Source organism: Rhyacophila brunnea, unplaced genomic scaffold, assembly GCF_057557595.1.
Source record: "Rhyacophila brunnea isolate RB1 unplaced genomic scaffold, BYU_Rbru_1.0 scaffold_2, whole genome shotgun sequence".
Taxonomy (NCBI): domain Eukaryota; kingdom Metazoa; phylum Arthropoda; class Insecta; order Trichoptera; family Rhyacophilidae; genus Rhyacophila; species Rhyacophila brunnea.
The window spans coordinates 11,649,155-11,676,205 of record NW_028232859.1 but is presented as its reverse complement, the minus strand read 5'-3'; the positions used below and the strand labels follow the sequence as shown (position 1 = coordinate 11,676,205).

General features: G+C 32.4%; 4 protein-coding genes, 1 long non-coding RNA gene and 1 pseudogene across 7 annotated transcripts in view; 4 read left to right on the top strand and 2 right to left on the bottom strand.

Annotated features, from left to right (window-relative positions):
- Positions 1-2,002, top strand: part of bif (protein phosphatase 1-binding protein bifocal) — a 107,369-nt gene extending 105,367 nt beyond the window's left edge. The window contains exon 6 of one of the 2 annotated variants that reach the window (XM_085946781.1): positions 115-2,002. In XM_085946781.1, coding sequence (XP_085802907.1) covers positions 115-284 — 170 coding nt within the window. In that variant the 3' untranslated portion in view covers positions 285-2,002. The remainder of the gene's footprint in view (positions 1-114) is intronic. The other variant, XM_085946780.1, reaches the window with a different exon arrangement.
- Positions 1-27,051, bottom strand: part of LOC147071851 (uncharacterized) — a 386,436-nt gene that overhangs the window by 45,887 nt on the left and 313,498 nt on the right. The gene's annotated exons all lie outside the window — the stretch shown is intronic.
- LOC147071864 (delta-1-pyrroline-5-carboxylate dehydrogenase, mitochondrial pseudogene) lies at positions 6,745-9,463 on the top strand (annotated as a pseudogene). Its single transcript, XR_015070573.1, has one exon. The product of XR_015070573.1 is annotated as a delta-1-pyrroline-5-carboxylate dehydrogenase, mitochondrial pseudogene (transcript).
- Positions 11,952-15,195, top strand: P5CDh1 (delta-1-Pyrroline-5-carboxylate dehydrogenase 1). Its single transcript, XM_085946783.1, has one exon. It carries the CDS (start codon positions 12,639-12,641, stop codon positions 14,364-14,366), a length of 1,728 nt encoding a protein of 575 aa, XP_085802909.1. The 5' UTR covers positions 11,952-12,638; the 3' UTR covers positions 14,367-15,195.
- On the bottom strand, positions 16,546-19,797 carry Adat1 (Adenosine deaminase, tRNA-specific 1). Its single transcript, XM_085946785.1, has 2 exons — positions 18,546-19,797; positions 16,546-18,398 (listed from the first exon to the last, which is right to left on the bottom strand). The coding sequence occupies exons 1-2, from the start codon at positions 19,571-19,573 to the stop codon at positions 18,077-18,079; spliced, it is 1,350 nt and encodes a 449-aa protein (XP_085802911.1). The 5' UTR covers positions 19,574-19,797; the 3' UTR covers positions 16,546-18,076.
- On the top strand, positions 20,029-26,720 carry LOC147071861 (zinc finger CCCH-type with G patch domain-containing protein). Its single transcript, XM_085946283.1, has 10 exons — positions 20,029-20,188; positions 20,483-20,740; positions 21,338-21,454; positions 22,321-22,464; positions 22,755-22,849; positions 23,030-23,144; positions 23,796-23,967; positions 24,437-24,606; positions 24,721-24,891; positions 26,216-26,720. Exons 1-10 carry the CDS (start codon positions 20,141-20,143, stop codon positions 26,687-26,689), a joined length of 1,764 nt encoding a protein of 587 aa, XP_085802409.1. The 5' UTR covers positions 20,029-20,140; the 3' UTR covers positions 26,690-26,720.

The window sequence follows — 27,051 nt, the reverse complement described above, 5'->3', positions numbered from 1 at the left end:
ACAGATTCTAGGTTACTTACCTAGAAGAAATGCCGAGGGCATCTGAATTATACTTTAATAAAAATAATTAATTCTTTGACTATTAAATACTTACTGTATTTTATTACATTTCAGACGTAGCTGGAAGCACAGACGATTCCTCGCTGGAGCTCAGCAATTCGGGTGTCACTAAATCCCTTCACAACAACAGCGAAGAAGAAGACTACCTCAAGCCCTGCCAAGAAGCAGAATCCCACAACTGGAGCCACGAAACGCATTTAGGCGCCGGAGACCTCTTATTCTAGTAGCATTTATCGTCAGCTTTTGATACCTAGAACTGATCGGAATAATCTATGGAACCCTCGTAATATATTTACGTGATAGATACCATAATGGAAAACCGCATGCGTCACTGATGGCACAGTCAGGATTGAATGAATGCAAGCTTCTTAATGAGCCGATCGAATGTCTTTTCACTATTCTCAGATGCCGTAAAATAGGATTTAACAATGTATTATTATTGACTTTTATAATTATGTGAATGTATGTATGTATGATTCAATAGATCTCCTCAATATGGTTTCACTAAAAACCCAGTATAACGTTTATCCATCGGTTTCAATAGAAGAGCTAAATTTTACATTACAGAATGTACCCAGTGAATTTTTTTTTTGTGATATAATCTTCTCCAAATTAATGTACTGATTTCACAAGTACTTACATTCATAATTGAATTAAAATTGTACAGGACAGCTTTGATAAATTGTGAATTATTTTTGTTATCTTTTTGCTTCGTTCAATTATTATTGTCTTCTTTGGTGGAACCCTATTGAGGAATCACCCTCTGTCAATGAAGTAGTGAAACAAAACTATTGAAATAACAGCTCCTTCATATTGCCAAAAAGAGGTTACTGACAGCGACAGCAAAGCCATTGAGTGAATTTTGTTTTTTAATTTATTGTGAAATGTGTCCACATATCAATCAAACCTAGCCATGCCGGGCAGTGCTGAAAATATTATATGAAGTAGTATCCACTGGTGTGAATAACTTGCGGGAATCTTGTTAAAGCAGGTTGACATGTGTGTGTGTGCGTTTTTTTTTTTTTTGTGAAATACGAGTATATTTTTGTGATTTTTCTTATTTGCTTTATGTGTATTTAGTGCCAGGTATGAATGCAGATGTCATGATTATCGAATTAATAATGTAATTTATAATTGAACATAGTGGTAAGTCTTATAATTTTAAATTTCGTTTACTTAAATTAAATAGGTACCTTTTTTATGTAACTACAATTTTTAAATATAACTAAAAACTATTAACAAAACTAGGACTGAATCTAGTCTGATTTTAATTCAATTCATTCAATTTTAGTATTTATTTTTACTTCATACTGTTAATTCGGTTTATACATACATGGCTGTTTGAAACTATGTGTAATTTCATTTGTTCTATTGTCAAAATATTGTCCAATCTGCATTCCTTTTTTACTATTCATTCCTCCTTGACCAAACTTCATACATTGAAAGTAATTTCAAGTTTTGATTGCTTTTAATTTTGTTAAAAAACCTTCTTTGGTTTACCTTGATTTAAATAATGTTATGTCATTCATTCCACATGGCCAAAAGGGATAGCCAATACATTCAAAGATATCATTAAATTTTAATATTATTGTTACTTAATAAAGATGCATGACGTTCAGAATTTGACACGTTTCTTACGTTATTAGGTTTAATAAATACTGTATTCCAAAAGTTGAGTAAGTACCCATTCCAATGAAATGTCTCTGACTAAAGATTTAGGTTTGATGATTTTAATTAATCTTTTCCCGGTCAATAAACTAAATTCCTTTGAATGAATGTGAAATACATTTAAGAATTGCAAATAAATTCTTAATAATTAATGTTGCATAAAATAAGTCTGATTTTTAATTAGCTTTTATTACAGAAAAACACATTTTTATAAATATTTTCAATGTCAATTTAAAAATCAAAAATCATCAATCTATCAAAATTTATCAATACGAAAAATATTGCTTATAAAAATATGATGATATTTAATCAATTATTAAATAAAAACTGTCATCTTAGTTATTCAGTCCTTCTCTGGAAGAGATCATTATTTTCAAATTATGCGCCTTAATTTGTCTACACAACAGCGAAATTCAATTTCGACAATGTGGCACGTGCAGTAAATATCACATAATTTTTGATCATGTTTAATCACAATCACCTCAAAATCATGATTTCAGGATAACTCTACTTTTCCGAAGAAGGGCTCAATTATTGCAACATAGCATTAAATATTCAAACAACTTTTTCTCATATTCCCAACCGTCTACCATACAAGGTATATATCCAGTCTGATTTAAATAACGTTGTGTACTTATACATGTCATAAATTTTGTATTATTATAATAAAAGTAAACATATCAACTATTTTGTACTGATGCCGAAAAGACATGAAAATTTGTAATTTTATATTTGACGTATCGAAGCACAGATGATTGCGTAGTTTTTAATACCTACTACGATTAAAGTCATTTGATTGGAGATTATGAGACAAAATGTAAAGATAGTTTAATAATTATTATTATGAAGACTGTTTAATATAACATTTACAGCTTTCTTCTACTCTTCTTCTTCTTGAGCCTTCACAAGGAGTGCTGGTCACTATAAGAACTTCACTATGTTAGCTACTTCTCGGTAAACCATTATAAATATATTTTTTTTTTACAGTGACTTTTTAAAACATTGAAAATATAAATTAGCATAGACCTTTTCAGTATCTACTTATTTTGAAACAGAACAGTGTTATTTTTAATAACATTTTTGTTTTTCAAAATTATCATGTCCAAATTTTTAAAGGCTCTGGTTTTCTCTATAATATTGGTAGAAAGTTTGAGGTTCATTAAATTTTGAAGATTTTATATATGAAACGTAACATTCCTGTGTGGACCAAAATGCAGAGTAAGTATATCACAAAGAAAAATGTTAAATGATGAAGAAATTCTTTAATTTTACAAAAACAAAGCTTGTTCGACCAAAACTGTATGTATTAAAAATATAAATAGTTTACTTGCCATTCGTGAGCTTATTTGAATAATAAATCAACAATTCTACTAGAAACTTTTAATGGCAGTTCTTCATTCGAAGAGAAAACTTTCTTCAATGTGTTGTCGTAATAAAAAAAAACTTCTCTCTGTAGCCCTTTATAATTTAATAATACATTGATTGCTATAATATTTTAAGGTGCTAACAATGCAAGTGAAATTTTTGAAGTTTAATATATTATATATGGCGGCAATATGGTGTGCCTTGTTGATTCACAAAAAACGGTAAATTGTCAACACTTTTTAAAAGCTACGCGAAACTAAAGGATTAACTTTCCACAATTCTTACAGGAATGTTTTTAGTGTGAAGTACCTTTTATCTCGCCAAACGTTTTTGTGGATAACGCTGCAAGTTGAAATTTTGCGAGTCAGTGTTTTGAAAAAGTCAAATCAGAATTTAAAGTGTTTGTGTTTCGTGCATTGGAATTAGAAATAGTGAATTTTATTCATGTGAAGATAATGAACGCCAAATTTAAATAGTTACTTGTTAAAATTAATTGACGTATATTACATGTGTCGAAATGTATTTACGAGAATCGTTACTGTCACTTTATTGCACTGTAAAAATATATGGCAAGCACATGAACGTTTTTGGTCCCTTTGTAAATTTGTCACGATTGAGAGAAACTTTATTATGTATCTTAGTCTTTTATCTTAAAACATTTGGTATTAGAATTAAATTCACTTTTGGTAAGATGTTTCTTATTAATTGGCATTATCCCAATGTTATTTCAGTTTATAACTATCAAACTTGATCTCAGATTTATATAAATACAATGCTGCATGTTCTTACTTTACCTGTATTATGTATCATTGGAATTATCAATCCATGTACCACCTATATGCTAATAATCATTGGACATGGATAAATAATTCTTTAATGTTAAAAGAAAAAAAGTAAAGCATAATATGTATATACCTAACCTAACCTAACCTAACTATTGTCACAATATTATGGGATCTTATAATATAAACAATCTCTCATATTCATTTAATTAGCGTGAGAGCTTATGTCAAATTTGTAATCAAAGCTGTATTCTAAATTATATTATGTTCAATATTTACTATAATATCAATTGTGTATTTATAGTATTAAAACTGAGCTAAGAAGGCTATTATTAATAATAGAGGTAATGAATAACGCTTTATATACATAGTTAAGTGTCAGTCAGATAATCTAATAATACTTTAAACATTATGATTAGAGAAGTTCATTGTTTTATCTTGTTAATCTCTTCCATTTCATTATTTTAAAATACTAGCATATGTTGTATTTTAGAGGCTTTTGTCAGCTATTATAATATGTCATATTTAATTTAATGCCAATAACAGAAAATACCATTTCATTGATAAAATCGTACTACTTGATTTTATTATGAGGAGAAGACACATGAAATAATTAATTACAAGCCATCTTCTATAAGAATCATGTGTTTAATTTTATTAATGTGATTAATTGAATATTCGAATGGTGAAATGTGTTGTTGTGAGATGGCAATATGTAGTGGCCGTAGTGATAGCTGGCTTCATTTTATTTTGCATAAATGTATTATTAAAATGGAAATAAAGAGGAAATTGGAACTATAACCCTCGCAATCTTGTGAAATTTGTAAATATTGAATTATCTTTCTCGCGTACGTAGTAATATTATTGCTTATTGTGCATGGGACATCCTGCAGGAAATTTTTTATGACAAATCAAACAAAACAAAATATATAACATGCATGCAATATGATGATACTCTTTGAAAGGAAATATTTAATAACCATATAAAGATTAGAAATAAAACGGTAATACTTACCCAAAAGTTTTACAATAGAAAAGGTGCACACTCACTTGTAACTCAATATCGAACTATAGATGGTCTTCATAAATGGGAAAAACCTACTTTGCTTACAGATTTGCATTAAGATTAACGAGCCCTTTACACATATATTTTTTTGTCAAATAATAATATGTAGGTACTTATATTAAATAGGACAGTTTTTCTTTTCACAATTGTCAATAATGAAATGTGCAAAAGTAAGTAAAGCAAAGCCATGTTGTATTTATACATTTTAATACTTTACTGACTGCTCCTGCCACTGTCGGGGGCCAAACACTTGTGGATATAGCATCTTTAGATATGTGTTTACTCACATAAGTTTCATGTTTAATACACCCGTATATATCTTTATCCATCAAACCTGCGGGCACGCAGAGCGACATTCAATACAGTCTATATATATATATATATCAGTGGCGAAGGGTGGAGGTAGGCTGTTAAGATTCGCTATAAATAGTGCACACTAAACTTTTTTAGTCATATATATTTGTTTTTATTGAACTAAGACTACAATTTACAGATGGTGTTAGTTAGTTTTTAAAAATCAGTTAAACCCTGCCTAAACGAAACCATAATAGTTTTGGTCTAATTTGGGCAATACGACAAAATTGTGCACACTTTTTCAATCATAGTTATTTGTTTTCGTTGGATTAAAAATACATATTACACATATTGTTGGTTATTTTTTTTAATTCATTAAGCCTTGCCTAAACCAAACTATAATAAATAAAAAATATTATTCTATTTATAAAATATTCAAAGTTATGTATGATTTAATTGCATAATTTTAGATATTTTATAGATGCACGTGTATTTTTTGACTATTATCTATTATGGCTTGGTTTCTCAGGGTTTAATTGAATTTTAAAAACTAACCAACACTATCTGTAAATTGTAGTCTTATTTCAATGAAAACAAATATGTATGTCTGACAAAGTTTAATGTGCTCTTTTTATGGCGGATCTTAACAGCCTACCTCCACCCTTCGCCACTGATATATATATATTTATATGCCTGCCAGATATGATTTTTAAGCACAGTTGTAAATGTCATTCTAAAGTGACTATGAAAGAAATGCCTTTTCAATTAAACTAAAGCTGTCATTTTTTCCTTGAATAAGCTTGTGTTTTTGCATAATGCAGTAATAAATATTTCTATTATATCTATATTATAGATTAATGACAGTACACGTTTAAAATGTAATTGAAATATATCGGGTGGCTTAAACATTATATAATTTTTTTATTTTACGATCGAAAGTTACTAATGTTTATCAAATATTGCTAGTATTTTGTGTAATCTTCGCGGCAGGTAAAGTGTTAAAACACATTATAAAAAAAGGTATAATTTGAATTTCCCAATCAACCCCAGTAGAATGGTACCATTACTTTTCAATGAAACAATGGATGAATAAATTGCCATTATCAATAATATTTTATTCATAATGTGCTTGCATTTTCTACTTTGTATATATTCATATAGTAGTTGTAGCATTGTTATAAATACTTAAGAACTTAATCTGACATTGTAACAAAAGCTTTCATTGATAACTTTCATAATATGTGTGTTATTCTATTATATAAATTTCATATGAAGCGAACCAGTAAAGAAGTATGATTTAGTAATTGATAGCATGAGGAATGATGGTAAGACAATATATCTGCTATTTGCAGATTTAAGAATAAAAGGCCAATGTTAAAGCAAGATGAATTGATTTTAGTTTTACCTTTATGTAGAAATTATGATATTGTACTGCCCACTTACTCATTAAGTATTGTACTATTTATGAAGTGATATAATTAATAAATTTTTAAAAGTACCCATGCAGTATTTTAATTATTCAATGTTGGAACGTTTATTTCATTTCTCTGTCAATTTATTGGACTTTCATCGGTTCAGGAAAATAGATAAGATACAACATTTAGCAAACTTTGTCCCTGAGCATAAATTTAAATCACAGCTTTCATCCAGCAGTAAATCGACCCTGGCTAAGATGATGATTTGTCAACACGTTGAAGGGGAACGAAACCAAGAATGCTGAGAGGACTAGCATTTAGCGTTTTTGATTAGTAGGCACCTAGCCTTAATTAACAATATGCAGCATAAAACTTCTCATTAAAAGGCTAGAATAAAACGCCAGATTTAGTTGAAAATTAATATGCCGGCCTTTTCTTGTACCCTTATATCGACAAAATTAATTTAAGAAACGAAAAATAATATGTAGTGAAATTCATAGCTATGAATTATTTATTTAAAATGCTAGTTTCTAGATAGGTATATATATTTTTCCTGCTCCATCTTATTACTTTTACTCTACCTGGTATATTTTTTTCAATACCGAGTATGTACTATAATTATGTGTATATTTCTTTTGCGACACATCTTAATCTTTTTTCTGTTTATGTTCAAGCTATTTTTGCCACAATATGCTTTCTGTAAGAATTTAAAGTTCTTTCACAATATTACCTACCTAGCAAGTAAAACGATATGTTATGCTATCTATTATCACTTCATTAATAATCCTTCGATCTATCATGCAGTGCTTTCATCAAATATGCCACATATGCATGGAAGAGTGACAAATTAATGGAGACAATATACGCCTCTGCCTAACTCCTCTCACAGCCTCTTGATGCAGTAAAGCGTATTTGGCCAATAATTCATATTTAAGTACAGCCACAAAGTATAAATAAAAAAAAAAACTAATGTTCTATTTCCAAAATCCTAACATTTGAAAAATCATTATTTTGACAGAACTATTTTGAAAGTATGCGTTAAATTTTCTCCACTAATTATTTATGTTTTGAGAATAAATTTTATTAGTATTGCCTAAATTAAATATTATAGAATGCAACGCTTTACCGGTAGACTATTTAGCAAAGGAAAAATTGTTTCAAACCTTTTCCCCAAAGAGACTATACCACCTAAAGAATTGAAAAATGAACCAGTACTTTCATATATGCACGATTCGAAGGAAAAAAAGGAACTCGAGAAAATGTTAAATGAAATGTCTTCGACAATAACAGAAGTGCCTATAGTTATTGGTGACAATGAAATAAAATCAAATGAGATTCATTACCAAATGGCTCCATTTGATCATAATCTGAGGGTAGCAAAATTTTTCTACGCTGATAAAGACATGATAAATAAAAGTATTATAATAGCAACGAAAGCTCAAATTCAATGGGACAGAACAAAATTGGCAGAAAGAGTTAAAATCTTTGAAAAAGTCGCCGACTTATTGTCAGGACAATACCGACAGAAAATCAATGCTGCAACTATATTAGGTCAAGGAAAACCTATTCTACAAGCAGAATTGGATGCAACCTGTGAACTTGTTGATTTTTTAAGAATGAATTGCATATTTTTGACAGACATTTTGAAATATGAACCAATATCCCCAGACCCTAACATATCTCAAAATTTTTATAGACTCCGGGGTTGTGAAGGCTTTTGGGCCGCCATAAGTCCCTTCAACTTCACTGCAATAGCCGGAAATTTAGCATCATGTCCTATATTGATGGGAAATGCTGTTGTATGGAAACCGTCCAATTCTGCTATTTTATCAAATTGGATTATATTTCAAGCATTCAGAGAAGCCGGTTTGCCACCAGGAGTATTAAATTTCATGCCATCAGATGGTGAAAATTTCGGAAACATAATAACGAGCTCTTCCAATTTGGCTGGTATTAATTTTACAGGCTCTGGAAATACGTTTGAAAAACTATATTTGCAAGTAGGTGGAAATATAAATAGATATCGCAACATTCCCAGACTCATTGGAGAACTAGGAGGGAAAAATTATCATTTTGTTCATTCTTCTGCCGATGTCGGCACTGTTGTAAATGGAACAATTCGTTCTGCATTTGAATATGCAGGTCAAAAGTGTTCAGCGTGTTCAATAATTTACGTACCTAAATCCTTGTCGAACCAAATAAAAGAAAAATTAATAAAATCAACCAATGAACTAGCTATTTGTCATCCAACACATTTCAATGCTTTCACATCAGCCGTGATTGACAAAAATGCGTACACACGAATAGTGAAATATATTGAATATGCTAAAAAATCAAAATCATTAGAAATACTAGCGGGTGGGTGCTATTCGAATGAAACAGGGAATTATATTGAACCTGCAGTCATATTGTGTAAAGATCATAATGACAAAATGATGAAAGAAGAAATATTTGGTCCAGTGTTATTGGTTTACATTTATAATGATGAAGAGGCTGATGAAGTAATGGAGAAGATATCAAATAGTTCTCCATATGCATTGACGGGCTCCATCTATAGTAAAAATGAAGATTTCCTAGTCAAGGCGCTGGATGCATTAAAAATGACCGCTGGAAATATGTATATAAACGATAAATCAACAGGCGCAGTTGTAGGACAGCAGCCTTTTGGAGGAACACGGCGTTCTGGAACAAATGACAAATCTGGAGGACCTCAATACTTACTACGCTTTACAAATCCACAATCTATCAAACAAAGTTTCGTAGAATTAAGTCATTACAATTACCCTCATATGAAAAGTGTATATCCTAGTTAACAAATAAATATATACCGCCAAACTCATTTGACAAGGAAAATACAAACATAAGTACTGGATTGGTCAGAGGTGATTCAACGGTGGATCGCTTTTCATTGAAATTTTACTTCAGTATAGGTACTTATTTACAATTTATTTTTTTGTTATGTAATGTCTATATTTAGAACATTTTTATTGGATTAAAAAATATTTTCGTCAAAATAAGTAGCTGTATGGTTTCATTATTGACTTATAAATATGTTCTACAATTTTCTTTATTTAATTCTCTAAACTTTTACATGACTGTTTATAAGAATGAAAAGGGAGTATGATTTTGCACCAAGGCGGATTGCTGCATTATACCTATTTTTATACAGACCATTTCCGGTCAACCAGACTTGGACATCCAGGGTACAGGAAAGAATGTTTCAGTCAGTGGATGTAGCGACCCTCGGCAGTGAGAAATAGTGATTATAAAGAAGAAAACATAGAATATAAAATGATTACAGCGGTTTTATCAGCGTTGCAATATAATAGGGAAATTAATTTATAGAATAAAAGCCGCTAATTTATTTTCTTATAGCTATGTAGCACCATAAAGAAAATTTAAGCAAATCAATAAATTATTTATTGATCTTGTGCTCGGTGTAAGAAAAAATCATCACACATTAGTGATAGGGTTTCAAACGGATCCCGTACATACGCTGGATTTAAGGGTCCCCAAATTAATACAGACCCAAGGGTTTGAAACAAAAAAATTTAATTCCATGATAAAACCCTGAGGCAAAGGAACCAGCCGCCTCTACACCAATGAATTAAGAGGATCCCAAAACTGGTCGCAAGTAGGATGGTACATTTAACATACCATTTAGGAAGTAGGTCAAAATTTAATAGTTCATTGTTATATAATAATTATTATTAGCTATTAATACCTAATGAATGGGTTATTATTATTCTCATTAGGTTCATTAGATTAATTTCATATTTAGCAACAGTAATTAACATAATGATTTTGATTAATTAATTTATTATTGATGATAGTACTCCATAACATACTATGGGTTACGTGGAATACATTGAATAAGACTGCCTAATCTATGTAAAGGTGCTTATACAGTCGACCAATGTGAAAAATGGCATCAAATTAAGAAAATGACTTAATTCCATAACCAATCGAGCAAAAAGATTTCCATGTTTATTGTAACCCTGTATGTAACCATTGATTTACTATATAGCATAGGACTTTAATTAAATTCAGATTTAATGCTTACACATTTTCTTATAGTATGTAAAGCATTCGGAGCCATTGATTGGTCGGCGTATTGGTATTAAACAGTATGCAGTCAATGAGGTATCGCCTGATTACTAAGGTGTGGTTATCATCCAATGAGATTTTATATTGGGTTTGCTCAAACTAAGGTGGGCAATGCACGATTGTTGTTTGTAAGAACGTCTCCATGAGTGTAGTGAAAAAATCAAAGCTCATTGTATGTAACTCTGAATTTTATTACAGATGTAATTCTCTCCTTTACTTGTCACACATACACAATGCGTCCATGAAAAATAAACCTGTAATTTAATAGACTTGACTCAGTGGATATTTTCATACATTATTGGCATGGTAAAATTAATTAACAGTTATTAAATAACCGATTTTTTTGAAAAAGAAATGTTTATATTATCTGCAGAATTGATGAACCAGTGCATGATTTTGTATACCTACAAATAATATTAATAAGAAGTAAATACTTCTTATTATCGATAAAAGATAAGAATTGTAAGCTCAGCTTCAATGAAATATTACAAATGTCTTATCAATACTATTTCAATTATTTGTAAAACATCACCGACCGACCGTGACCCTCTAGAAATCGTGAATCATCACTGTGTTATCTGTCTAAGAAAATGCAGGTGAATCTTTGACTATAGTGTGTTTAAGAAGTTAATCAATTAATCATATGTCAAATAATATTAGTATTATTATTTGAGAATTTATTAGACCATTTGTTTAAAAAAAAAAACAGATAGGTATGCATATGGTACAATTCGCTACATACATAAAATACTAGGTATTCATAATGTTCGGCTCTATATATTGACATCTACGTCATAGCACTGTATGCGATGACAGAATATGTCACACACTTTTTACATGCTGGCGGTATTGCAATGGTTTTAGTTCCAGAAACGGCCGTATTGACGATTAAGTCTCAATATAGAAGTCGAAGTCCAGTAGTTGTCTTCAATAGGTACCTAACATTTTCTATGGAAAACTAGGCCATTCGCCCATGTTTACCTACCTATTTAATATCTGTACCTCAGAGCCATTGTGTGAATTGTATCTCATCTCCCAGAAAGAACACTTTCGGGGAAACGTAATTTATGATTTTTGATGCCTCATTTTAATATGGTATTAGACAGTTTTTATCTCACAAAAAATGTAATTTCAATGTAATTTGGTCATATTTACCTATTATATTAACCTATATTGAACAATATGCATGGGACTCGAGGAATGCACGTGCATGAAAATACTGTTTTTCATTTGACAGTAGCAACAGCTGTCGATAATTCTATCATTGTGGATCATAAATTTCCTCTCAATTGACAGCCATGTACCTATTGCTAAAAAACAAAAATGTGACGTTTCAACTCTCGCGGTGAACAATCGAACCAATCAGCAATCACGACGATTCGCGCATGGCCTTTCAGATTTTCTCAACCATTTGGCCAATAAATTTGTGAATGCCATGGGAGGGGCTGCACAAATTAGGTCAAATTAAATAGTAGATCTGATTTATTCTGTCGTTTTTTATGACCGGTGGCCGAACGATGTGTATTGTACGCGTTAGCAAAAATATTTAAAAACAAATTAGTGCCCACGCAACCGCCAGTGCAAATCGCAGAGCGCGCAATCAATTTGACATTCGGTCGATTTTATTTTGATGACAGCCGTTCTTTAACGAGTAGCTGCGTCACGTGAGAATCCCTCTGCCAATTCAAACACGTCTCTCGTCAAATTGTCTGCGTGCGTCAGTTTGGCACCCCGCCGAAGCGACGATCGTTACAAAATAATAGGAAAATATTTACGTAACACTTACCTAATCTGCGACTTTCGATTGTTCGCGCAAGTCGGTGGCGGTTTACCGGCGGGTCGATTCGCGTCCACTGTGAGTTTTTATAACAGTGTTGTGCAATGTTCTCCGTTTGCAAGCAAGGCTTGGCCGCGGGCCTCCGGGCCGGCAACGTCCAATTGCTGGAATCCGCGGAGAGGCGGCTGGGATCCATGATTCCCGATTTGAACCTCCCTGACTTCTCCGTCGTGAACGAACCGGTTCTGGGGTATCGTAAAGGGTCGCCCGAGAGAGCCGAGCTGGAGGCCGCGCTCAAGGAGGTGGCCTCCAAGATCGAGGACGTTCCCATCGTCATCGGCGATAAAGAAATCCGCACATCGGAGGTTCGCCATCAGGTCATGCCGCACGACCATAAAAAGAAAATCGCGAAGTTTTACTATGCCGATACTAAAACAGTGCAAAAGGCCATCGAAAATGCAGTCGAATCTCAGAAAAAATGGGACCGTTCAACTCTGGCGGACCGCATTAAGATCTGGGAAAAGGCAGCCGATCTGATGGCTGGTCCCTATCGACAGAAGTTAAACGCGGCTACCATGTTGGGCCAAGCGAAGACCGCGATTCAGGCGGAAATCGACTCGGCCGCAGAATTGATCGACTTCATTCGGTTGAACGCCTATTATCTGAAAGAGAACAGCAAATACCAGCCTATCTCGGAAGATAAGAAAGTGACGAAAAATTCAATGCGCTACAGAGGGATCGATGGATTCATAGCCGCAGTCAGTCCGTTCAACTTCACCGCCATCGGAGGCAATCTGGCTTATACCCCGGCCATGATGGGCAATGCTGTGCTCTGGAAGCCGTCTGACACCGCTTTACTGTCCAACTGGGTCATCTTCAAGATTATGCTAGAGGCCGGAGTCCCACCCGGAGTGGTCAACTTCGTGCCTGCCGACGGCCCCGTGTTCGGGGACGCCATAACTGCTTCCCCACATCTGGCCGGCATCAATTTCACTGGGTCCGTTCCCACCTTCAACAGGCTATGGACTCAGGTGGGGCAGAACATCAATAAATATATCAACTTCCCTCGCCTCATCGGAGAGTGTGGCGGCAAAAATTATCACTTCGTTCACCCTTCGGCGGACGTCACCTCCGTGGTGACCGGGACAATTCGATCCTCGTTCGAATTCTGCGGCCAAAAGTGCTCGGCCTGCTCTCGCATGTACGTGCCGGAATCTCTGTGGGGCGATATCAAGAAGGGACTACTCGAAATCCGAAACAAATTGAAGGTGGGCGATGTGACAGACTTCAGCAATTTCACATCGGCCGTCATCGATGAGAAAGCCTTCGCCCGCATCAAATCTTACATTGACCACGCGGCGAAATCTGACAAGCTTGAAATAATCGGAGGCGGCAAATATGATGACAGCAAAGGATACTTCATCGATCCGACGATAGTAGTTTCCAAAGATCCCATGGATAAAATTATGACGGAGGAAATATTCGGTCCTGTTCTATCGATCTACGTCTACAAAGACAAGGATCTGGAACAGGCCTTGCAGCTGGTCGGTTCGAGTACCCAATTCGCTCTGACCGGGGCAGTGTTCGCTCAGGATGAAAAGTTCCTGCGCCACGCTCTGGAGGAGCTCAAGATGACAGCCGGTAACTTCTACATCAATGACAAGTCGACAGGGTCCGTGGTGGGGCAGCAGCCATTCGGGGGCGGCCGCATGTCCGGCACCAATGACAAGGCTGGAAGTCCTCACTACATTCTGCGCTGGACGACTCCCCAAGCCATCAAGGAGACATTCGTCCCTCTTACTGAGTATTCGTACCCTTACATGAATGAGTAAACCGATTTCGTCAGAGACGCAACTGTTACCTATTTTTTATATTGATGAAACACATTCTAGATCTTTGTTCCTAGTTAGTCTGCGGGTTTTGGAATAGATAGTGTGCTTTCAAGAAATAGTTTCATTATTAATTTAACACTTATCAATCGATTTCTAAAAAAAGTCAATTAAGCATGTCTTAATGTCTGTTTATGTAACAGAATATCAATACCTTATCGGATGATAGGTATAAACCCACCAGCCTTAGATTTATTTGTTCCTATATAAAATTCACCAAGAAGTGAATACTGCCCGAGTATTTTTACTTAATGCCAAAAGATTGAGACCTATTAAATTTTAAATTGATGAATCAAAATATTGCTCAGGGCATACAACCTCGTTGACTATTTATTATATTGTAGTAATCATACAATTCAAACGGTTCCTAGCCGTAGACCGACCGAGCATGAAATAATTAATATTTTTATCGACCGACGGTGCTTACATAATAATTTATTACAACATTTACTTGCACAAAGTAACCTTGCATTTCCCAAATCTCAAAGAGACTGTCAAAATCTTTCAAGAGCAACAGTCAGTTTGCTCTCGTACTAAATTTTATAAACAAAGTATTAATTTTATTTATTTATTGAATATTCTTTTATGTATGATTTACATAACAATATGCTAGATTAAGAATTTTGACGAACTGAGAAGAATTTAAACCGATGCAGTATGAGAAATAATAAGTATGTTAGACTTTATTTTAAAGATGGAAAATTTAATCAAATCCTGCGATGGCAGTAATAAGTTCTGCCATAAAAAATCTACTGTCGTCATTCAACACCGACTAGATTCTGATCTAGAATGTGTCAATTGAGCTAGATGTTTATTTTCTTAAGTCACTCGTACACGAATGGATGGTCAAAATGATAATAATTACTTTTAAGGGTATATTATACACTTCCGGTGATGTGTCACCTAAATACAATACTGTTTAATGTTAGGATGTAAGGATTATTGTTATGTTATATAAGAAGCCGCTCCTAAATGACGTCTTAGAAAATTAATCACATCGTAAGACAGAGAAATTTGTGTGAATGTATGAAAGCTTTGGAACTGTTTGATTAAAGTCTGTAGTTAGGCGCAAAGAATATCAATTATAATAATTCTTTTTAACCCTCCAAGGTATGATAATTAATCATTTACTCTCATGCATTATAGTCCCTTTTTACATATTTATACAGACTGGTGAAACAGTCGATAACAAGTTACTGAGTTTTAAAAACTCAATATTATAATTATTGTAAAATATTAATAATTATCTAGCAACCATGGAAATAAATCTTTGTAGGCTCATTTATGAACGGCTTCTAAAGCAATTTGGCGAATATACCATGTGATAGAGATAAAATTTACACATTTTCTTTTCAAAGATTTACTGTTTTATTATGTATGATGTCGTTGACTATTTGAGTGCTGCAAAAATGCACCAACATGTGATTGCTTTCTTTAATTGCCTAGTGAATTATTTATTTATAAATATGTTTTAAGGCAGTGCGTGCGTATGAGCCCAGCTCTTTTATAAATGTAGAGTGGTGTGTTAAGTATTTTTTTTTTATTAGGTTTAATGCATTTTGTGAACGGTGAAAGTTAGCATACTGCCTCTTAGGATTGAAGTGTTCTGAACTAAAGCATTTCATATAGCTCATGTGTATTAATCGAAATAGCGTTTATTTTTTAGATTCACGTTTATAATAGTATTGTTAGAATATCACCATGTTGCTAACCGTTTTGTTGACAATATTCAATAACATAGTCGATAACATAGTTTACAATATTCAATAACAATAATATAATCAGACTGTGAAGTGAGAAGCAAACTACTTATTTACATAATAGGTACCTACAGTACTTTTATGAGATTGCAAAAAAGTCATTAAATTCAACTTAATATTTACAATAATCACATTGGTGTGAATAGTACCTCAACTTTTATTATATTAAATAATTCAGTTAGCATAAAATTGTAACTCCATCCGTCTGTCTTTTTGCAAACACATGTCTTCTTATTGCATAATAATACGAGAGGCGATTTTTAGGCTGAATATAATTATGCACTTTACCATTAAGATGCAAATTTAATGTGATTGCAATGCAACAAAATATGCATCTATCTTGTTGCAATCCACTCATTTCAAAATAGAATGTGCTAGTAGCTATTTTAGTCTTGTCTTTCAAGCGCAATGCTGTTGCTAGCCTACCAACAAATAAGAATAAATAATAATTTGCAGAATATTTCTCTGAAAATAAAAGAATTTCCGTTTAATTGCATAACATTAAAAGCCTGTTGAGGTGAAATTGAGACAAATAAATGCCTTAGTTCTATGATAGCATATCAATAAAAAGGAGATTATTTTTCTAAAATTCAATACGTTTTCAAGTGTTGATGTACCACAAATGAAAAAATCTGCATTTTTTGTAAAACGTTTGTATTAATAAAAAAAAATTGTTTAATGATCACTTGCTTTGTATTAAAGAATTTTGGACAAATTTTATGATGCTTTATAGTTTATACTATTCGGTATTGGAAAATATTTTTAATTCTATAGTTTATTTTATATTTTTAACATAATATGTACTGAAAATTACATAAGACATGTCAATTATATGGAAGTTATTTTTTTCAAAATAAGTAAGTAAATTTTATATCAGTTGCATGGAACTCAAATCACTCTTTGGAATAAACATTACTTATAAATGCGTTCATAATTTTTAGTCCATTGTAAGTGAAAATGTATCATAAGTGTAATTATTATGCTAGCCAAGACATGGAACACTCCAATTCTGAAGTGGCAACATACCAAATATATAACAATAATAAGATAATTTTATTAATAACTATTAATTCGTAAGTGTTCAATATTGCATATCCTAAAAAATATTTTTGATTTCTCATTTCGCTAGATCTGATTTAAATCAGTGTTTCACGTTTTGTTATGTTTTATTGAGTTTTAATTAATAAAGTATGACAGAGTAATTTGTGTTGTACCAGTGTTTTTTAATTGAAATATATTTGTTAGAAATCAATTCGCCATTTAAAATGAAAATAATAATGTTAGTTATAATAAATCTAGAAACGCTATTATGTTTTTAGTTCTCTGAGAGATATATAGATGGTTTAAAAAATACATCACACTAAATAATTGACCGTTTTCTTATTTTTTCTTCCTTAAATGTTTTTTTGTACATACCTGAAAAAGAGCCAATTGATTGACAAATTTAATCGAGTCATCCAGTGATACGTAAGAGGTAGAAAATATCCGAAAGGAAGACCTAGCTGTATTGATGAGATAGTTATGTTCTGCGGAAGTACACGGCTATACAACACCGAGATGAATGGAATCAACTTGCAGAGGCCTTCATATAGCAGTAGATTGATCCAAACTGATATTTTTACAAATCACTATTAAGATTCAGATGAAATCATGAATTTTCAAGTTAATGTTGGAAAAGCTAATTTCAAATAGGATTGTTGTACAATACATGATGATATGGTTCTGGATAGATTCTGCTAACGAAACCCCAGTGGATTCGTATCATAAAGCATATTGACATCAGTTTTAAATTCGTCGCCATTCACTTTAATATGAATGGATTTCTGTAGGTCTTTACTAGTTAAAGGAAATGTGGATATGAGTATTGAAATACTTGTAGTTTCTTTTTAAAGTTTATTTAGTTTCCGATGAACTTATTGTAAAATTCAACATATTATCTGGTTTAATAGTCCAAACACCGAAATAATTATTTTTAACAAGATTCCATCGATTCAAATAACTAGTTGAAAGCAATTTAATATTTTGGTATGTCAATTTCTCACGATCCTTAGAATAACTGTCGGGTATAACGTAATTTAAAGATGGCACTGTTTCAATGATGGATAAAAATTTCTTTAGTAGAAATCGTTTACTGATTAATAAACCAGAAGATATTTTTGTTGCATTTTTCTTTGTGATGCCTTGTTTTTTTCCGTCCACAGCTATTTCCAACGATCTATAAATAAAAAAAGAAGTTTTTCATGAATACATAATATTGAATATAGGTACTTATGTATGTAAAGATAAAATTTATAATAAGCCAATCGATGCATTGAGTCTATATTATTTTTACTATTTGAACAAAAATGAAATGAATATTTACTTTTCTTTGACGTTACACCAAACAATACTCGATGGGCACGGCTTCTTGCATTCTGTTTTTTGAAAGTCAAAAGTGATACTTGACTGTCGAATTAACGGGATAACTACAGGTCTTAGGCATTCATTATTTTTTTCGAGTGGATTTACTCTTAAATCATTCTTTTCATCGGTGCTGTTTTCTTCAGTATTTTGTCTGTCTACGATTCCTCTGTAAACAGATTTTTTTTTGAAAGGGCAACCTGCCGCAATAGTTATAGAGTGCAATACAATTTGTTCAGCAATCAGCATGTCAATTAACGCCCCCTGCATCCCTACTCGTACCCATCGAGACATTTTGTCACTGCAAGACAACGACAAAGTTGGATCACCTCGGCCCGGCTTTCTCCTAACTTGTCCTAAGACAAACGCTGTATTATTATCATGCTCATCTTCAGGATCAAATAAAATACGCTTGGCACCAGTTTTAAATTCATATATGTCATTTTCATCACTAAGCTTTCGTAGTTTTGCTTGTTTTATTTCTAAATTTATATCATCTGCATACCGCTTTCTGTTAAAATCTTTACAACCACCAACAGGGATATTTTTTTGTTCTGTTGAATGTATATCCTTTTCAATAATTGAAGCATCTCCACAAGGTGTTTGCGTAGAAAATAAATGAAATAAAATTCCTTGTTTTAATGCACACTTCCCCAATGCATTTATTTTGAAAATGGTTTCATTTGAATTAAATGTTGATTCGATCTGTTCATACAGGTATCTGAGAAAGCCTCGCCGAGCGATGACTTCGGAATGACTGTCGTTTAATATATCGCCGTTGGGACTCATTTTATTCTTTCCAATACATTTAGACCCAGTGCCTAATGCTACGACTTCTAATTTTTCTATGTCAGATTTAACGATACAAGTTAATACTGTCCATTCACAAGCCTCATCAGGTTTCCCAGTCTTTGGAAGCTTCATAAAAAAATCATAACATAATTGAGTAACAGTGTCAACAAAATCATCTGACTCAAAAATTTTACACATTTTTAGGTTATAAATAATCAATGTAGGTATTTTAAAATGAAGCGTTGCCGTTACCGCATCACTACCTTGATTCAATGATTATTTATTTATTCAATATGTTAATTTATTGTTATTCATTATAGTATGTACAATAAATAAATGAAAACAATAATCCTGACGCACATACATCCACAGACAATTATTATCACAGCAGCCTGCACAGCTGTCAAAACTCAACTCAAAAGACAGATTTTATCTGGAGTTGCCAGCCAAAGAGTCAAATTTTCCGTTTTATATGTTTTATTTAGTTGTTTATGGTTGTAGTTAATTTTATTCTCGTTCTAATATTACTTTTGGAATACTATTAGCGACTCATCATTTTTTAAGTCCATTAAAAAAAATAAAACCAAAACTATTTCTTACTGAGATTAACCCAAATTATGTACGTTCAGGAGATTTATTTTTTTATTGCGCTCACACCTTGAAAATGACAGCTTGCTCGATGCGGTGCATTGTCAAAAATCTTGTTTACCTTTTTTTTGCAATATTAAATGCCGTTGATTCCTGTCGAATGATCGCAGTTTCAGTATGGAAACTGGTGGCTTGGAAGACTCATTAAAACAATACCAACTGCAGGTATTTATTGAATTATGGCTTAAGTTACTTCTTTTAGTGCAATGTATCTACCTCTCAGGCATACTGGATGGGCACTTTTGATGTAATTTAGTGCTAGCTTTAATAACTTTATTTTAAGCTTAACTTCCATATTATTTTTTTAAAAACCATCCAACTCTATAGATTAAGGTTGTTCTTACAAGGCTCTTAAGGTTAGCCAATTACAATAAATTAATATTATTAAGTATCTTTGCTATCAATTACCATGAATACAAGCAGCTATTATAATAGGTACATTGTCTTTTTTTATTCAAGTTATCACAAGTTGAGGATGCTCTCAAAGTGACTGCAAAGGGTGATGAATTCAATTCGTTGGTTAATCTGAAATCGGATCTTCAAGAACTTATAGAACTCACTCAAGAGAATCTAGATACCATTGCTGTCAAAAATGAAAGAATCAATGATGCCAAACATGGTGACAGTAATTCTGACTCCTCTTCTAATTCTTACAGTACAAACCATGTAGAAGGAAAAACAAATGATCCATTTGATGATGAATATGCGTTGTTTATGGTAAGAGGACGTCATTCAATTTATAATAGGTATTTATTACATTGGCCATATTGGCAGGCACTAAACCAGGGACGGGCATGTAGACACGTTTCATTGACAACGACTATAGAAGAGCAAATTGGATCCTATACTATGGAAACATGATTTCATTACATGGTATTTTGCTTCACGGCAGACTTTCCAGGAGCGTATCTCAGCTGTAAAGGGAGATATTAGTGTAAACTACAGATATATTCATCATGATGAAAAATACAACATCAAAATTATTTTTTAATTAGTTTCTCAATGTTTGATTTAACAGACCTTGAGACAGAGTTTCATGTTTACATGTTTTTTTTTTATTTTGTGTAAATGTAAATAATTAAATATATTGTGTATTTATGTGACACTCGGAAAATAAACACTGATTTAACTTTATCGACCAACTAATAAAATGAAACCAAATGTTATATTATTATTTGCTAATTTAAGCAAAAGTGAATGAATAGATGATTGTTATAATGAACATCTAAAATTATATACAATATTATTTTTAATACCTATGTTTCTTCATTTTATCAACAATGAATTTTTATATTTTGTGCAACTTCTTTACAGTCCGAGATTTCTAAGGCTGACGGTGGTGAAAACAATGGTATTTCAAGTCAAACTGAAAAATTGGGTGAAAAAAAATCACACTCTGAAGATAGCCAAGGTGCTGACGTGAATATTGAGGTAAGCTACTACTTTTTAGCTACAATAGCATAGGCTTGACGTGTTCATAGTATTTGACGCTTCGCATAAGATATTCGGGACCGTTCTTTGGTCGGCTTATTCATATGAAGCGGTCTGCAGCTAATTAGGTTTTCTAATAATATCGTGTAGCTAACCTCAAATTCAAAACTGGCAGTGGACTCTGTACGTTTTTTGTCCATATGGGCAGCAACAGTGCCAAATTTCAAATCTAATTTATTATTACCATCCCATAATATACCAAGACATACCAAAGTCGGAAATTATTTGCAATAAAATATTCTTCCTCTTTCTATAGCCTGCCCGATTACGGTGTCAGCCTCTTGGACTCTGAAGAAGTATTTTCGGGAAGTTTTTATTTTCGTCCATTATTTTTGTCCATATGGGCAGCAACAGTGCCAAATTTCAAATCTAATTTATTATTACCATCCCATAATATACCAAGACATACCAAAGTCGGAAATTATTTGCAATAAAATATTCTTCCTCTTTCTATAGCCTGCCCGATTACGGTGTCAGCCTCTTGGACTCTGAAGAAGTATTTTCGGGAAGTTTTTATTTTCCATAAGCTTTGCAGTCCAATTTAGATTTGGGTCACCTCCCGAGGAGATTTTTTAGAGTTTTTTAAGCAACCTATCGCATTCAAAAAAATAACATGATTTTGTCAGACACTGAATTTGAGTCCGCGACCGATGGCTTCAGATACAAAAATACTGTCATTGGACCAATACGGCCACACACACCTGGAAGTGGTCTCTCAAAACATTATTACATCTGTTAAAAAAATATTATTGGCACTTACTTTTTCTTTACTGTGTTTATATAATTTTTTCAAATATCTTTTTTAGGAAGAACTTTCATCTCTCGAAGGTATGAAATGTTCAGCTCTGTATTGTCCCAATTGGGGTGGAGCGCCATCTCTTCACAACGCCATGGTCTGTTCTGTCGTTAAAGATGATGAAGATGGCCATACCAATTTCTACGACATAAAGGTAGAGTATTATATTGAATAGTGACTACTGTATTGTCACAAATATAATGCTTTATTGTAAATAATTTTCTATTCAAAACATTCACATTATATTTGAGTTCTATGAGAAATGGCAGGTAGTCTTTTGTTTTAAACCATTTTAAAGATTTATAAAGGAACAGCACTTTTAACATGGCTGGAAATCTTCCATTGGAACCTATTGGTTTTTTTAAATAAATTTTAATTTGTATTTAATTTTTCCATTTAATCCTCTCGAAAATGTTGGCATCTAATCTTGTCAAAATTTTACAGGTCCGCGTAATGTTCACCAATCCTACCCACAGAGAGATGGCGCCTTGTCCGTATTATCTGGATGGAGATTGCAAATTTGACGACGAACAATGCAGGCGAGTACGATCATAGTTCTTATTTTATTTCTCTTACTCATCGGTTTGCATTCTTCAATGTTGTCAATTGTATGTGTAATTCAATTTAAGACGTCACTTTGCTTTTATCTTTCAAAAGATATTTGCTATAGAATCTGAAATTTTACATTTCTTGTATTACATTCTGTTGTTTTTTTTTAGATTTTCTCATGGAGAGATATGTTTACTCTCATCGTTGAGTGAAGCTATTGAACCAAACTTTTCAATGTTGAAAACGGGATGTAGAGTATTAGCTAAACTAAAACAACTTGACGAGGTAGGTATTTGAGCTAAATACTTAATTAAATGTAAGTTAAATGATAATTACTAGAGATTATATCCAGAAAATATTATTTTCAATATCGGTCTTAGTGAAAACATTAGTTTTTGCTAATGAGTAACAATTTTATTGAATTTAGAGTCCGACAAGTTACAGTATTGTTAATTTTTTCAAATATTGCAATCATGAAAAAATCATATGTACATAATGTGTCACAATATACTATTAGCACTTTTTAAGACAATCTTTAAGCTATCTTCCCCATGAGTAATAATTAAGTATATGGGAATAGTTTCTATATTTATTTTATGTTATTTGTAAAATATGAAAGAGCAGATAACATTTTCCCATAAATTATGAGAAAATGAATACTTGTAATAAAAAGTAAATGCTAATTTTGTATGTTATTATGCTGAATTTCAGTTGAGAAATTAACAATTTTTATTAAAATTATATTTCTTTAGTCCACAAAAATAGTTCAGATGAAAATCATAGAAAAGCTAATCCAGAATTTTTTTAATTTCAGTTTATTCAATCTGCAGATATTAGAATCAGTAAATTCAGCGGAAATACGGGATTGCAAAACCTGTTTGAGAGATAATATTACCTGACTTGTAATTTGAATGTGTCTGTGTTATCAAATTCTAGCCTACCAGCAGTAAACAATCCGAAGTGTATTTACTCTGGCATAGAGGAGTTGTAAAAAGTGTTGATAATGAAAAGAACATCTGCGAAATCAAATTGGAACAAGACACGGTTATGAAAAACAAAAACATGAAATATCACGTGGTGGACTTTTGTAATATATTTCCACTTTCAGGTATGTAACCTTATCCAGTTATTTCATTGATATCATTATTAGTTTAATACATGATGTGAAAAAGTTTAATTTGTCTCGCATGCTTAAACTTGACACAATCGCAACTCATCGACTTTTACATAATTTAATCGATATTCAGAAAACACTTGTACACAAAGTTTTTAAAAAGAAATTGTCGAGAATCTCGTGCAATCAATTAACTAATATCGAATTCTTGAGAATTAAATATTCCTTAATTTTCAAATCTCAAAAATAAAAAAATCCGGAATCACGAGCTCATGTGATAGAAAAATCATATTTTATTAGTTTTTCTAGATTAATATAATTCTCTACGTGCAGACTACCTAAATTGGCTTATTCAAATGGGGTATCATACTAATTTAATTAACGAATTTCTATGCTGGTTTAGTAATAAAGTATGAAACATCTTTCACCCATTAATGTATCTTATATAATTATTCTATTATAGACAGCAGTGATTCTGAATCAGATAGTGATTCCTCATCCGCTGACACACAAAATCCTTATGAAGAGGATATAGACAAACCAGGAACTTCAAGCGGAAGCCATCTCGTTGGACAGAGTTTGATGAACCACCCAGGTGCTGTGAAATTGGGAGATTGGGAAAAGCATACAAAGGTATAACATTTTGCTATGTCAACTACAAAATTTTTACGATTAATTTTTCATGCGTTTTTCATTGTCAGTCTCCGATGAATTTCTTTTATTTTAAAATATGTATATACTTTACAGGGCATTGGATCCAAGCTGATGATGAACATGGGCTATGTAGCCGGAACCGGACTGGGGCCACAAGGAAGTGGGCGTGTCCAACCAGTGCCTTGTAGATTGGTGCCTCAAGGAAGGTCACTGGATCACTGCATGAGAATACGCGAACATTCCGAAACTGAGGATCCATTCAAGGTATATACTAGTACTTCCATCAAAATATGAATAGTTTGATCCATATACAGTAGGTGCTTGGTAATCCGGCACATTTATATTGTTTCACCTATGCCAGATTGTCGGAAATGCCGGATTATTGGATTTCTATAGGAAATAATAAATAATCTGTCAAGGTCCGGCACCGAACTGCCGACCGAAAGGCTCTCCGCTCTGTAATCCGGCAGTTTATTGTGAAACCTGCCGGATTATAGAGCAGGAGAGCTGAATAGCAAAATGCCGGATTGGTGAACGCCGGATTACCCAGCGCCTACTGTATCAATAAAGAGTTACATAGTGGTATTACATTATGGACATCATCTATTCATAGTTGTATATAATTTACTTAATATCTATCACTAATTCTGAAATAAAAAATAATAAATAAAAAAATCGGTAACCTCCATATTCCGCCATTTTGAAATAATCGGAAAAAAAACTGTTGAGCACATTTGGGACTGCAAATTGCAAACATATTAGTAAATAATTACAAATAGTAATGAGTGAAATAAAATGGTGTTGACATCATTAACAGAATTAAAAAAACTATAAAACAAACGAATCTGGATTTGATATTTTATGAAAATATTATGTATGTTGCAAAAGAATGTGTATAACTTGAAATCCTTTTTATTTATATCAAATTTTACTTTAGGTATGGTCCCAATATTGAAGCTCGATTTGATATTAAAAAAAGGCTTTCAAGTTATACACATTTATATTTTTATAAAAATCGATGTTTTTTAAAATAAATATAAAAAATATTAAAACGATAAATTAGTCAAAAATCTACACTAGAAAAAATAGAAAACTTAATAAACTAAATTTTAATAATAAATATGCCCATAAAATATAATGTAATATGTAATAAGGTGTGGTCCTGTGACAAATTCACATTTTATAATATTTTTTTACAATATTGTAAGTTTATCTTTGACCTAAGAAAAAGTCTTTTTAATGTTTTCAGATACATATTTATTACAGTTGAAATTGTAAATTATCAGAAAAATGTCTCAAATTACAAGCTTCGTATTTTTCCGCTAGATGCCTCTCCCCCTTAACTTCTCTTTTATATATCATTTTAATACATTTTTTTGCATTTGCATCATATTTTTGCACCATTTTCATCACTGGGTATCAAAATATCTTCTTGTTGTGCCATCCTCTATGGGAAGTTGGGCTCCATCAAGGTGATCTTCACTTTATTGATTGTTACTTAGACCAGTTCGGTAGAACTGTACTTTTACCAATGAAAGTTATAATTATTAGTGATATTTTTTTATACCATTTTCTTTTATTCAATAAGGTGGAGAAAAGGCTACGCAAACTACAAAGGAAACAAGAAGAGAGAGAAAAGAAGGCTTATGAGCGAGCGAAAGAGAAGGAACGCCACGATGTCTTCAATATATTAAATGATGTTTTCTCAGGAACAGGAGATTCAAAGTCAAAACAAAAAAATGGTCAAAACAATTTAGATAATTTTTCATTCGGGCAACCCAAAATGAAGGCGGACAAAATAACAGATGTTAAATCGTCGACTTGTAAAAATTTGAACATTGAACAGTTTAAGATTGCGGAGGATATTAAAAGGTTAGAGAGGGATCTAATGAAACTGAAAAGCACCCTCAGTAGAAATGATAAAGGATCGAGTGTCTACAACGGTGTTTCGTTACAAATAAACCTAAAATTAAAAGAAATTGAGGAATTGAAGGCTCGGCAAACCAATGTATCGGCTGAGCAAGGTTTTAGAAAAGATAAGCGAAAGATGACCGTGTTTTAAATGAATTAATAAATTATTTGTACATACATGCTATTGCTGTTTTTATTCCATATTTCTATTTTTTATGTCCTAAACCTAATACTGGCAGACCCCGACTTTCCTACATAATTGGTTCCTGAAAATGTGTACAAATGTTGAATATACGATAGTAGAGCAATGTAAAGAAAAACGTCAAAAGGTGTACTTTAAAATAATTTGGACAATGAGGAAATAAATTCATTTACAGCATCTTTATCTGCACTGGCAGCTTCGGCAGTTTAAATTTGTCAAACCAGTGTTTGCTACAAAATTTAAAAACCACAAATTTGAACATATTGTAGACCGGCCTAAGTCATACGAACGGCTGATTGAAGCAAAAGATT